This window comes from Mobula birostris, chromosome 23 (genome assembly GCF_030028105.1).
Source record: "Mobula birostris isolate sMobBir1 chromosome 23, sMobBir1.hap1, whole genome shotgun sequence".
In the NCBI taxonomy this organism is placed as follows: domain Eukaryota; kingdom Metazoa; phylum Chordata; class Chondrichthyes; order Myliobatiformes; family Myliobatidae; genus Mobula; species Mobula birostris.
In genome coordinates, this window is record NC_092392.1 from 15822327 (window position 1) to 15837379 (window position 15053).

The following is a 15053-nucleotide window of genomic DNA, read 5'->3' on the forward strand; positions in this document are numbered from 1 at the left end:
TATACTCTATACAACCTTGAGATTCGGTTTCTTACAGGCAGCTACAAAACAAAGAAACTCAATAGAACCCATTAAAACAAAAGAAGACTATCAAGCACCCAATGTGCAGCAAAAAAAAATGAGCAGGCAATAAAAGTAAGCAAATAGCATTCAGAATTGAAATGAGTGCAGGCTAATAGTTGCAAGCCACAGCCACTGTTCAGTGCAGAGATGAATAAACTTCACGGAGCAACAAGCTGAAATTCAGTGCAGAGTGGAGTAAAATTTGCTTAGCAATGAGCTGAAGTTCATTGCAGAGTCAAGTAAAACTCACGGAGCAGTAATTGAACCAGCCCCTCTCTTGCCTCCGGCCTAGACACCCTAGCCTTTCAACCTGGCCTGGCATTTAAATCGTTCAAACCTCAGGTCCTTCCTTGCCCTTGGACCCAGGCACTGCTGCTTCGATTGCTGTAGGGCCTAGGCCTCGCCACTACAATTCGGCCCGTACCCAACTTGTCCAATTCGGCTTGGTGCTTAAATCGGTCAAACCTTGGGTCTTTCCTCACTCTCCGGCTCAGGTTCAGGCCCTGCCACCTTGACTCTGCGTCACCTCTGCTTTTCTCACCTCAGTTCGGCCGAATCAAATTGCCTTATCAGCCATTCCCCACACTCCGGCCTGGACTCCACCACTTCAATTCAGCCCATACACACCACGCCGCAACCAGCCTGCATCTCATCCATTTGGGCCGACAGACTGGTATTCAGAAATCAGTGATTTTTGATCATTTTGGGTTTTTTATTTTGCCATTATGCAGGAAGATAAGGAAGGCAATCCATTGTCTGCATTAGCTGTCCTGATTCTGTTCATTTACAGTCAATCAAAAACACATGACAGTGTACACTTGATGAATTCCTCCGCCGGTAACTATAATTTTTTAGTAGTATGGTACTGTTCTAATTAGTTCTGTATTTCATTTAAATGCTTATTTTTTATTTTTGAGATACAGTGCAGATAAGGCCCTTCCGGCCCTTCAAGCTACACCACCCATATGCCATGATTTAACCCTAGTCTAATCACGGGACAGTTTACAATGACCAATTTAACCTTCCAACTGGTATGCCTTTGGAATGTGGGAGGAAACCAGAGTACTCGGAGGACACCCACGTAGTCATGGGGAGAACATACAAACTCTCTTCTATGGCAACGACGGGATTTTAACCCGGGTTGCAGGTACTGTAAAGTGTTGTGCTAACCACTTCATGCATAAAGTCAACATTTTTTTAAAAAATCATTGTGATTTGAATCAACATCTGTTGGCCCAAACAGGTAACGTAACACAAGCACTCACAACTGGCACTATTTTAATTACTGTTCACTCCATAGTGTCTAATGGCCACATAAGTGCACACAACTGACATCAGTCCTTCCGTAGGGTCTCAGCCCAAAACGTCTACTGTACTTTCTTCCATACATGCTGCCTGGCCTGCTGAGTTCCTCCAGCATTTTGTGAGTGTTACTTGGATTTCCAGCATCTGCAAATTTTCTCTGCTTTCTCATTAGAAACTGTTCGGCAGAAGTCCCTTGTCCCAATTAAGCAGCATAGTGTCCTGAATAAATGAAGGAAATCTTGGCTATTTTCTTGATAGTTTTTGTTCTTTTTAAGAGCTGTCTCAAATAAGCAGCTGGACTGATTAACTGGAAGTCACTGTACTCATACGGATAAGGATTGGAATTACAACTGTGCAAGTAGCAATGAAGAACTCAACAATATTTGAAAGCTCTGTGATGAAATCTGCAAAAAGTGCCTATGAGATGCCCAGCTGTGGTGATTCCATAGAACAGCTGATAAAAGTTACTCTAGGTCAGACTCAAAAAAAAACTCACTAAGCTTGAATCTTTGTTAGGTCCATCAAGAGTGTGTAAAAAGAGTTGAGAAAGTAAACAGGAGAGTTGTGTAACAAAAACTTAACAAGTCTTCTTTGAAACTATGCAGTGAACCTGTGAGTTGCTTGAACTAATTGCAATTAGGCAAAGTTATTGTGTGATCTGTTTTATCATGTGCTACAACAGCGTAATTTTCAAGTTAAGCCGTATATAGTGAATTTCCTGAGGGATCAGTGTAAGGGCCTATGCCCTTAGAATCTACTCATGATTAAATGTAATACATGCAAATGTGCAGAAGGAACAAATAACAGAAAAATAAACCACAATGAGGTCACAAAGTTAGGATATATGATGCTTCATTTGAATACATAATTTGTTATTCAGTTAAATCCTTTGTTCGTCCATTATTGACGTCAATGAGGACCTCGACACCATTATGATGGTGTCGAGACTAGCGCGTGATTTGGATTTAAGTGAGGGAGAGTTGCGCAGCGTCAGCCTCACTCTCTCTTCCCAATTCCCATCTGGATCCAGTGGCAAGACAGAGTCTAGACGGCTGGAGATGGGACTAAGCGCAGTGGATGACCAGGACGTCTTCTATGTCTTGTCCTGCTCTACACATTCCACAACGCTTGCAGAGACCGCCTTCTTGACCGTTGGACCTTCCATTGGTCTCGTCCGCTCAATTCGCTGGAGTCTGTCTTCACATGCTGGGATAGACAACTCCCTATCTCACCGAGGGTTTGAGACCCGTCAGCTACCCTCACCTGGTTTAGCAGGCTTGTCGAAGCCGTTGCCCAGGGTGTGGCCGCTGTCACATGCAAACAGCTACAGGGAGCCACAGGTGAGAGCTGAGTGCCAGGTGGGGACCAAAGGTGGACTAACTGCCCTGAAAAGGACGCAACATGTTCCCCCACCAGAGGTGCTACCCCTCCCTGACACCCCATACACCCCAGTTAAATACTAGTTTGTCTTTTTTATACCTTTTAAATATTTCCATGAAACTTTGGCTAATCAGGTACTCGCTTAATTGGGCCAAAATGTACTGGTCCTGATGTGTCCCAATTAACCAGAATCCACTGTGTATGTTTCTTTAATTTCTAAAGATTCCTCCTGGTGTCATTGCACAATTACTTCAACATCGTGGTTTCTTAATTACCAGAGTGTTTATTTGTGCTTTTCTAACTTATTTAATTGTACTTTCCAGAAGATGTCATATTCCCCAGAAATGACAACATTTGCTGGTTCTGACCTGATGGCTCATAGTGAGATGTTTGCAATGGGATTGCTCACAGGCTCTAAAGCTGTCTCAGCTATACTGACCACTGATTGTGACCTACCTTCACTGTGGCTCTTTGTTCTGTGCTTCCCAACATTTCTTAGCTAGCTAAGTATTCTCCCAGAGCTTAGTAGGATACTTGACCACTCTGGTTGCTACAACCCTTATACCTTTCCTATGTTTTCTCTTAACAGTTCCTCTATCGATGCTAATATACTACCCTCAAACCTGGGAACCCTTCTCTTGTATCATAACCTTATTTTATCCCTTTTTGCTCCTCTACTGACTTAACCTGGTGGTTGTGTCATCATAGATCAGTGTTAGACTTTTACATGCAATTCTATTTTCATAAAGTTATGTCATTAGGCAAAGGCAAAGAAGAAGTCTGTTGTTATAATTTCCCAGTTGGATTCCTGTTTTTTTTTTCTATTTTACTGACAATTAATACCAACTGGCGTATACCTCACTTTTTTAATCTGCTTTTCTTGAAAAGTTTTCCAAACCATAGGGACATTTTCAGAATCTGATGAACTTCGGAAAATTGCAACCATTGTGTCTTTTTTGGCAGTAACGAAGTCTCTTAAAAAAAATCAGGATGCATATCATTAGGTTCATGGGATTTCTTATTCTTTCTCCTAATTTGTCTGTTCGTTCTTTCCTAGTGATATCTATTGTTTTATGCTCTTCTCTTTTTCACCATTTGGTTTCCCACTTTTTTGTGGTTTTAATGCCTTTCATTGTGAAGACAGATGCACATTATTTCTTTATCATGTTTGCTGTTTTTCTGTTCTCCATTTTTCTGAAATGTTCAAGAACATTTGTTTATGCTACTTTCTTCCACTTAGCAGCTTTGTAGAAGCTCTAACTTAATAGTGAAATGTGTTGTTTTGTAAAACAACTTTAGAATAGAGCAAGTTAAATCGTACTGCATTTATACCTTAGAGATTTTCTAGAATGCCAGCTGAAGTCTATGAATAACAGAGTTTCCATGAAGGGATTAAATTAGAAAAAGTAGCCACAATATAAATTGGATATATTCTGTTAAAGGAAATAGCTGAATATTTCATTGTCAGGCTTCTGCAGGTGCCTAGTATAGAGAATGTGTACCAGGAGATTTCTTCCTTAACCCTATTTTCCAATATCTATTTGCTATCTAAAAGATTAGCTAAAATGGATTCTTAATAAATTATAAGTCTTCCCATTTCGATGTCTGTTTAATATGTTTGAAGAGATTGGAATACCAAAGTTTGTAGTGAAGGTTCAGCAGCCAGGATTTTTTTTTGCTATACGTAATTAATTATTGAAATACTGAAAGTCACCATGAATATTGAAATGAAGTAATAAAACTGAATGTACTTTAGGGATTATCGTTGAAACAAGATGTGCTGATTAGCAGGGTTAAGTCAAATAGTCAATTAAGTTGTAAAATGTCTGGCTGTTCTGTGATTTATCATTAAATGTGTGGTGAAGTCCAGGTTCCATATTGCTACCTATCATGTCGCATACACATCAAATCGAGAATGACAGGCACTAACTGTCATTCACCCTTTAAAATGAACAGTTGCCTCATTACTGAATTTTAGCTCAATGGGGTAATTTAATTTTTTTTCATTTTCAGGTCTGATCAACCTCGTATAACCAAAGATGTGATTTGTTTTCATTCAGAGGATTTCTTAGAGGTGGTGCAGAGGTTGCAGTTAGATCTACATGAGCCACCATTGTCACAGGTAACTCAAGTTAAATAATCAACCACATTTGCAATTAATATTTATATATTTTAAATTTCTGCAAAATTGAAACTTAAATGCCAACATTTTAAATGGTTATTGATTTTTTTACCAGATTGTGTTTGCTTTTCACTAGTGACTATGAGCTGTAGAGCCAATTAGGATGGGAAGCTCTTTGTTCAGTTCTTATCGTTTAGGGAAGAGAATAATCTGCCAAAGCCACCACCTCTGCTTAATATCAATGACCCCACTGAAGAATGCACCTGTAGGTGGTGGGTGAAGAAAATATAGAGCTGGCACATTGTAACAAACTTGGGTAATGTGTTTCAGGAGGAAGAAATTAGGCTGTAATGTTTTTGTTTATAAAACAGCAGTTTGAACTTAGTTCTTTACTAGAACATTTAATGGGTGCTGCTTCCTGTTCTCAATAGATGAATGGATATAACCATGTCAGTGACATAATCCAGGGAAAATGTGTTTGGTTCTTATAACTGTTTCCAGAACGCATTTTGCCGTGGTGAGGCTCACTTCAACTAGTGGGCAAAGCAAGAACTAATGAAACTTGGCAAGTGAGTAGGATAGGTGGGGGCAGAATAGTAAACACAAATGAGAAATTGTTGAGTTCTTATCAGTGATTTTGGGAGAAACATCAGTAGTACCTGAGCTCGTGTATGTCAGAAACTGTTGTATTGATATATATTGTGTTTACAGTTTTAATTGTTGGGCCTGTTTTCTTATTTTTAGTGTGTTCAGTGGGTAGATGATGCAAAACTCAACCAGATAAGAAGAGAAGGTATTCGTTATGCTAGAATTCAACTGTATGACAATGATGTGTACTTCATTCCCCGGAATGTTGTACACCAGTTCAAGACTGTCTCTGCAGTGTGCAGCTTAGCATGGCACGTACGGTTGAAACAGTATCATCCAGATGCAGGAGATCCACCTGCTCAAGATTGCGCTTATGAAGGCTCAGAATTACCAGCAGACACCAAGTGCCCAGTTATGAAAATGGAGACTGAAGATAAAAAGCAGGGTGATGATGTTACTGCTGAAAGTGCAAAACATGAAGAAATCAAGATAGAACTTAATATCACAGAGCTCTCAGAAATTAAAGTGGCGTCTGGAAGCACTGACTCACAGTATGTAGCTGAACTGAAAGATCTAGCTTGTTCAAATACCAAAACTGACTGTGGAGATGACGAACAGCTACTCTCAGTGAACACAGATGTGCATGATTAGCAAAACAACTTTTCTTATTGATATGTGTATATTCTTTGGAGCTTTTATTTTTTTTAAATGTATCTTAAAACAATGGTGTGATGTTCTTGCTTATGTAAGCTCTGTGAGGCAAGCTTGTTACTGTTCTTAAGACTGTTACATGGTAGGACAGAAAAGTACATGTAGCTTTGTAACATTCCTCAGTGCCTGTCCATAACTGTGAAATATAACAGCACTTAGGGGGTGGGTGTACTGTCACACTGCAGGTAAAATGGGGGGAGGGAGTTAAAAAATACTTTTTTATTTTTAGATAAAAAAGTAGTGCAGGTAGAAGCAAAGTTGACTTCGGCATATACTTTTTTGTAAGCTGAGCCAAAATTGTTTCCTGATTCAAGCTTATCCATAGAGCTTATGTCAAACTAGCTGCAGGTTTGAATACTGATATTTGTGTCAACATGGTAGTGTAAATACATTTTTATTATAATTATGTAGTATGATTTCAAACTAAACTCTGAACCGCTTAATAAAGGTTCAGTGTACTTTGATTTTTATATACTTAAAGCATCAATTGTACTAGCCTTTGGTTGTTTTACACCAGCATTATTTTATTTCACCTAATGTAGATGTGATAAAGTTTGTGTAACCATGCAGACAAATCCAGACTTTCTTTGTTCCCCTCCCAGAGGGGGAGCAAAAGGAATAGAGTGCAAAGTTATCATATTCTAGATTTCAAAATAAAGGTATTCATTATGTGCTGTTCTCCAAGATGATGAAGTACTAGTGTCCCTTTGAAGTCAGTTTATACTGTAAGCATCTTTGCTTCTTTACAAAGTATCTGCAAGCTCTTCAATCATTTATGGTTCTGATGTTAGTGTCAAGTATTTTCATGTTTTCTTTTATTCATGTGGTTTAACAGAGAAATGTTAAAATCTTAAGAATTTAATCACAGTTACACAATACAGTTAGTTTTTATAGGTTTTTCTGCTTTTGGATTAATTGCCCAAACCATCCTTTTTATGGGCTGCTGGCTCCACTAAATATGTGACATTGAGGAACATTGGTAAAACAAATTGATGGAGATCAAGGAGAAAGCATGAGTCATACCTCATAGGAAATGAGAATGATTGGTAGAGATTAATCAGCAATGCATTAATTCCTTGGGGCAATGTCCAAGGGCCCAACAATCTTGTGCTGCTTCATCAGTGTTCTTCCTTCCATTATATAGGTTCAGAAGAGGGCACATTTGCCAATGATTTTACATTGTTCAATTCCATTTACAACTCCTCAGAAGCTAGACAGTCCGCACTTGTACACAGCAGGATTTAGACAACATGTGGGCCTGGGTTGATGTGGTGAGTAATATTTGTACCACAAAAGTATCAAACAATGACTATCTCCAACAAGAAGTCACCTATCCACCTACCAGTAACATTAAGACGAATAGCTGAGTCGCCCCCATGAACTCTCTGGAGGTCGTCATTGACTAGAAGTCCAGTCAGGCCAGTACCATGATTACTCTGATATGAAGAGTTGGTCAGAGGTTGGGTGTTCTGTGGCAAATGACTTGCATTCTGACAGCCTAAGTTTTGCTATCTACAAAGTACAAGTGATATTCCGAGGTGAGTACAAATCCAATGACGTTCAAGATGCTCGATGCCACCGAGGTAAAAGCATCCTGCGTGGTTGGCATGCCGAGCACCATTAGTGCATGGTGACTACAGTGTATACCATCTACAAAATACAATTTAGATATCTGCCTAAGCAATTCCAGCAGGACTTCATTTCCCACCGCTCTCTGTAAGGGGTTTGTACGTTTCCCCATGACTGTGTGGGTTTCCTCCGAGTGCTTCAATTTCCTCCCTCATTCCAAACACGTACGGGTCAGTGGGTTAATTGGTCACATGGGGGTAATTGGTAACATTACCCTGTACATTTGAATTGGTTCACTGACCTAGATTTAGAAGAGTAAAACGCTTACCTTTTTTAATGTTATTTTAATTTGTAAGAGTGTATGCTTTGCTAGAGTTACTTAAAACTATCCTTGGGCCTTTGATAGCAGCAAGCTGGGAAATTTGGGTCCACTGCCGGAGACCAGATGTCATTTGCAAAATGGCTGTAAAGATCCTCTCTTGTATTCCATTGGATCAGCAGAACCACAACTAACTAGGATCATGGCAATAATAAGAATTGGGTGTAGGGAAGCATAGGTGGCCAGCCTAATTGATCACAATCTGGCCCATTACTACTTTCCCTATTTGCAGCAAGATTGACCAAACTGGTATTCTGTACTATCAGCTTGAATTTGTGAATATTCACTCTGGTTTAACACAACATTCACACATAATTTGTCAGTAATGTACATAAATGAAAAATGAATCAGTGAAACTTGGATTTATATCAGATAGTGTTTCCTTCCGTAATCTTTACATATTATGTTAAAGGAGCCACCATGCGCAGGATAAAGAGAATGTACAAACCCCATTTCCAGAAAAGTTGGGATGTTTTCCAAAATGCAATAAAAACAAAAATCTGTGATATGTTAATTCACATGAACCTTTATTTAACTGACAAAAGTACAAAGAAAAGATTTTCAATAGTTTTATTGACCAACTTAATTGTATTTTGTAAACATTCACAAATTTAGAATTTGATGGCTGCAACACACTCAACAAAAGTTGGGACAGAGGCATGTTTACCATTGTGTTACATCACCTTTCCTTTTAATAACACTTTTTAATCGTTTTGGAACTGAGGATACTAATTGTAGTAGATTTGCAATTGCAAATTTTGTCCATTCTTGCTTGATATAAGACTTCAGCTGCTCAACAGTCCGTGGTCTCCGTTGTCTGATTCTCCTCTTCATGATGCGCCATACATTTTCAATAGGAGATAGATCTGGACTGGCAGTAGGCCAGTCATACATGCACTCTGTGTCTACAAAGCCACGCTGCTGTAGCCCGTGCAGAATGTGGTCTGGCATTGTCCCGCTGAAATAAGCATGGACGTCCTGGGAAGAGACGTCGCCTTGATGGCAACATATGTCTCTCTAAAATCCTAATATACGCCTCAGAGTCAATGGTACCTTCGCATACATGCAACTCACCCATGCTGAGGGCACTGATGCACCCCCATACCATCACAGATGCTGGCTTTTGCACCTTTCGCTGATAACAATCTGGATGGTCGTTTTCATCTTTGGCACGGAGAACTCTACGCCCGTTTTTTCGGAAAACTAGCTGAAATGTGGACTCATCTGACCACAGCGCAGGGTTCCACAGTCTTTCGGTCCATCTGAGATGAGCTCGGGCCCAGAGAACTCGCCGGCGTTTCTGCGTAGAGTTGATGTATGGCTTCCTCCTTGCGTAATACAGTTTCAAGTTGCATTTCTGGATGCAGCGACGGACTGTGTTGAGTGACAATGGTTTTCCGAAGTACTCCCGAGCCCAGCTGGCTATAATTGTCACAGTAGCATGACAGTTTCTTAGGCAGTACCGCCTGAGGGCTTGAAGATCATGCGCATTCAACAGTGGTTGCCGACCTTGCCCTTTACGCATTGAGATATCTGAATTCTCTGAATCTTTTCACAATATTATGTACTGTAGATGTTGAAAGACCTAAATTCTCTGCAATCTTGCGTTGAGAAATGTTCCTTTTGAACTGACTAACAATTCTCTCACGAATTTTGGCACAAAGGGGTGAGCCATGACCCATCCTTGCTTGCGAAGACTGAGCCTTTGATGGACGCTACTTTTATACCTGGTCATGATACCTCACCTGCTACCAATTAGCCTGCTTAATGTGGAGTCTTCCAAACTGGTGTTACTTGAATATTCCGTGCACTTTTCAATCTTATTGTAACTCTGTCCCAACTTTTGTTGAGTGTGTTGCAGCCATCAAATTCTAAATTTGTGTATATTTACAAAATACAATTAAGCTGGTCAGTAACACTATTGAAAATCTTTTCTTTGTACTTTTGTCAGTTAAATCAAGGTTCATGTGAATTAACATATCACAGATTTTTGTTTTTATTGCATTTTGGAAAATATCCCAACTTTTCTGGAAATGGGGTTTGTATTTTAAATTATCAATTCCATTTCAGTCAGTGGAAAAAGCAAACTTTTGGCAGGATGATGCAATACTAAAGATTCAGCATAAAAGACAACATCTAAGAAGCATACCTAATGTTTTCAATTGATAACCTTCTGTCGAACTGAAAAGGCTCCAGCTCCAGCTCCAGATTTAATATGCAGAATAAATGGGTGAGATGAATCAGGGGTCTGTGATCAATTGGAAATAGATGTGGTGAAATTCTGAATAGTAGAATTATTGTCTAATTTCAAACATTGAGATTGGTGCCTGATTAAGGTTTGATTTCTTGAGCTTACATTGATGTCTTTATGAAACAGTGTAGAAGGCCAATGATGAGAATGAGAAACTTGTAGAAATTAATGTCAGAAGGGTACAAGAAAAAAATAATCCCCTAAAGTTGTATCAAGATGATTGACATTTTCCAATTATTCTTCTTTGAGCTTGTTCTAGGAAGCCCTGCTGTTCAATTATCTCTTGCTTTTTATTTGGTCTTCATTTAGTCTTGTGTGCTTTCCACTTATTCCCCTCTGTGGAATTAGTCACACAAGCAACCCCCTGGGTTTCTTCATATGACTCTGATTACAGTGTCGTATCGAAATATGAGTCTTTTCTTTTACTTGCAGGTGTTATTGCTTACAATCTAGTCAGGAATCCATGGCAAACTTTTCCATGTCCAAGTTCTTTTGCAGCCTCTTTTTTTGCCACTGTTGAAACTATTCAACCCAAGAGCTGTATTCTGGCGAACAAAATCATAAAAAAGGATCTTGAGTTAAAACATGAAATGGAAGAAATACTCTACAGGTCAGGTTATTTCAGCAGAAATAGAGTAAACATTTTTATCAGAACCACAAATTGTTTCAGCATTTTGTGAAATGTTTATTTTAAGTGCAAAAGAAATACCAGGGAAAAGTGTACAAATGTAACAATTTTATTGAACACTTAACTGCTCAGTTACAGTATTTGTTGACTGTGGCAATACTGGTTTTCTTGCTTTCTCCAAAGAATGAAATCTGGTAGCCTTGATCATTATGCACATTCAAGTTTTGTGTAGAGGATATGTTATCTGAAAGGGCATTTAAGAATATTACTTCAAGGACTTGGGAATATAGACGTATGGACGTCTTGCTACGATTGTACTAAGCATTAGTTACGCCACGTTAGAGCTTTGTGCACAATGACCCTTTGAGGTTCACCAGGATGCTTCAAAGAATGTGGAAACATTGAATAGGCTGGGTCTGCACTCATTGGTATTTAAAAGCACAAGATATAAGCTGATAAAAAGATTGTTGGAATACTTAAGACGGTAAATACTGGGAGATTTCTACCTGACGTGGTAGAGTCTCAGATCAGAAGGCATTGTCTCAGAATAACAGTTGCCCATTCAAGACTAAGATGAGGAAGATGTTTTATAGTATCTAAAAACTTGAGCTACTCAAAGAAGAGGGAGACTGTTAATTCTTAAGTGAATCAAGTGATACATGGTCAGGATGGGAGTACACTATTGGACATAATGTTAGTAAATGGGGAGCAAACAGAATAGGATACCCCATTCATAGACTTTAGAAAAGTCCTTCTTCAATCCAGTTAAGTTGTTGAGTTATTGAAAACAATTTTATTTCTTTGGCTATGCAATGTTCCAAATAGCAATATAATTGAATATGTCAGGTGGAAACATTTTTGAATCTGATATTGGTGAAAATGGTGCAATCATCTTAAGAAACCCAGTTGAAGGTCTTGCTGTAAGCCAAACTGAAATGTTAACAAAAGTGATTTGAAAAACGGTGATCACTTCTACATTATATTTTTTTAAATTACTGCAAGTTGTTACAAGTACAGTATTTGAAAACAAGAAATTATTTGTATTTTTATGTTCTCACATAATGTGAAACTGTCAATTTTAGGGAGAAAATGGTCTTTCATGGACATTACAATGTAGCATTTATACATGGCTAGGACTTGTGCTTCCCCAAGTGCCACTTCTGAAATTTGGCTCATGGCAGTGCTGGTAATACAAGCAAGTATCTTCTTGATGTGCCGTAATCAGCAAACCTATTTTTTTGCTTTTACTTCATGAACTGCAATAATTGGTGCATGTTAAATAGTTGACAGTAATTACATCTTTTACAAGCCAAGTATGGCTGCTTGTTTTATTTACAAAATATGCAGTGTCAGATAATTTCTTGTTTTAAAATCAGAAAGATGTGTGCAGTTATGTATTGGCAAATATGTAGATTCCCTTGAACTGAAATTATTTGCTTCCTAAAGTTCACAACATTGACATCCATCTTGTACATAACAATGTTGCTACCCTCTCTGAAGATGCAGATTGTGCTACAACTCCTAAATATGGCACAAGTAGTCCTGTTCTTTTTCTGCAATTTATAACAGAACTACAGTATCTGTCCATGATGTCTGTACTGACTACAATGCAAATTTAAACTGCTCATTTGCTTGCAGGTGGCCTGTGTCCTTGCAACGGGTTTCTCACATTTTTCCTATCATCAGCCGGGAAAAATAACAATGTTCCTCCACACAACAGCTGCTGTTGACCTAAGCATCTTCTATATTTTTTTTTATTTTAAGATTTCCAGTCTCTCTAGATTTTGCTATATGTGGCCGTCTTATTGACACAATCAAAGCTTAAAAATTGCAGGTAGCAGGAATGCCAATCTGAATCTTATAATTACAGCATGTCCCTAAAAAGGAAATACATATTCTAGATAACCGAACTATCATGCTTATGTAAATATACTGTTTGTTTTCAACTTAACATGTTAAAGGAAGAATTTCAGTTGCATAAAACACAAACGGCTTTTGCTTGGAACAAACAGCAGGTGCGGTGGCAACCTGTCAATAATTTACAGGGTGTTTATATAAAAACATTCACATTTACTTTAATAACCACGATGACATCACAATGCACGGGTGAGATTGTTATAAGGAATAACATTTGCATCCTATGGAGTTATTTTGACATAAAAGAATGAATATATCACGATTTCCCCATGCGACAGTACCAACAGTAAATGCTGGGAATAATCTGTAGGGCAAGCTACGTCCCTGTAGGAGAAACGGAGGCGATTACTTTTTATCGAACTATAGATGCTGCTGGCCCTGTCAATTTCTTCCAGCACTTTCCGTTTTTTGTTAGATGCCTCGATTGTCGCGGGTTTCCTTTTGCTCCCATTCCAGCTATTTCAATTAACAGCCACACGATGGAGCAGTTTCTAGGCCGGAAATGAAGAGTTCACTCTGCGTTAGTCTTCATCAATCTTGCCTCATAGAATAAGTATTGTACCCTAAATCAACAATCGCTCCAATTATTAACAGCCAAAGGGGTATAAAAATAAAACTGAGCTTCATTTGTGCAAATTGCTCCAATCTTGCGCACACCGCCAGTTGAAAGCCTAATTTAAGCAGCATAGCACATAAGTACCAAACCTCCTTCTTGAGGTTGGTACCATTCCTATCGTAGCCAGATTTACATCTTCCTATTATCTTTACAATTAACATGATTAAGAGAATAGCATCAAAAATCCAGAGCGGAATGAAGATGAGGAACCAGTTCCAAGGAGCTTTATCGTCCAGTTTCAGCACCAACACAATTAGGAAAAGCAGGGTGAAGAGCCAGGTCATCAGAACCCTCTGCGCCAATGACATTCTCATCTAAGAAGATGAAGCCACAATGCTCGCCACTTAGTAGTTTGTTCAGAATATTTCAAAAAACTCTTGCGAAGGTAATCCGTTATGAAAATAACTTGCATTTCATTTCAATTTACGACTGCTGCGCCATTCGCTCTTTTGATATAACACGTGCACATCCGTTTTATTATTGACGTTACCACTTTGATAGAAGAATACCGACTTTATTCACGTAGAGCGTTCATTCTTGGCCTTTCATGTTACGATTCAGAATCGGCTAAACAACCTTCCATCAGCGATCTCGGCGCTCTGCCGCTTCCAGCAGGCCAACACTGGGCTCAGCTGCCCGCTTAAATCCCGTTCCAAACGCTTTCGCTTGGCTGCTTTGCTTTGCCTCGCTTCGGTCCGTGTCTGATTTGCTTTCACTTTCCCTTCAAACCCGTTATCTTGCTGAAAAAGAGCAATTCATGCCCCTTTAATAACACCAGAGCTCCGCCTATATGCTGTGATCTGATTAGTGCTTAATATTGTTGTCATCGGTGTATCCAGTTCGAATTGTGCAGTTGCGTTGTCAATCATCAGTGTGACACCCTTCCGGAATCACTGACACGACGGTTCCAAGTGTATCCAGTGCTTTGCAGGAATGGTGCACTTTGATACATATAAATCAGTTTTCGTAGTTTTAGCCTCATAATTTCAGCCCTCCAAAATATCTGATTGATTTATGAAAGATGTTTCAGAGCCGGTAACACTCCAACGAGGACCGTGAGGCGACTGAAGACCAAATTGAATTGAATTATCTCACAGCTGTACTGATGTTTAATCATCTGACTGTCCTGCATAGTTCTTTAAGTGGAAGAACTGCGGTGGATAAAATGGCTTCTGTAATGGAATTGAATAACTGAAATATAGAGCAGGCAATCGGGATCTCTGACATCTCCAGTATATGGAAAATTGAGTCTGTATCGTTTAACCAATGTATTGTAACTAAAGGACAGGAATGTAATTATTTTCCAGCTACCTGCAACCTCATAAACTCTTGGGAGAAACAAAAAAAAACTTGTCTAATTAGGTTATAAATATCATTTGGGAAAACTCTCTTTCACCTTATTAAATGGTAAAATAAATCTGTTGATAATAACAGCAGTGAAGGCAGTGTTTAGTTGATAATACAACTGCATTAGAAGAAACCTGTTAAATGAACGTTAGAATGTTCTGATCTCTGTACACAAAA

The 15053-nt window shown here is 38.9% G+C and overlaps 2 protein-coding genes across 2 annotated transcripts in view; one reads left to right on the forward strand and one right to left on the reverse strand.

Annotated features, from left to right (window-relative positions):
* LOC140186744 (lysine-specific demethylase RSBN1L-like) overlaps positions 1–6853 on the forward strand; it is a 76315-nt gene extending 69462 nt beyond the window's left edge. The window contains exons 6-7 of the mRNA XM_072241259.1: positions 4762–4870; positions 5615–6853. Coding sequence (XP_072097360.1) covers positions 4762–4870; positions 5615–6109 — 604 coding nt within the window. The 3' untranslated portion in view covers positions 6110–6853. The remainder of the gene's footprint in view (positions 1–4761; positions 4871–5614) is intronic.
* A 4176-nt stretch (positions 6854–11029) lies between these two features.
* On the reverse strand, positions 11030–14287 carry LOC140186604 (transmembrane protein 60-like). Its single transcript, XM_072240946.1, has one exon. It carries the CDS (start codon positions 13841–13843, stop codon positions 13445–13447), a length of 399 nt encoding a protein of 132 aa, XP_072097047.1. The 5' UTR covers positions 13844–14287; the 3' UTR covers positions 11030–13444.
* Positions 14288–15053: the final 766 nt, after the last annotated feature.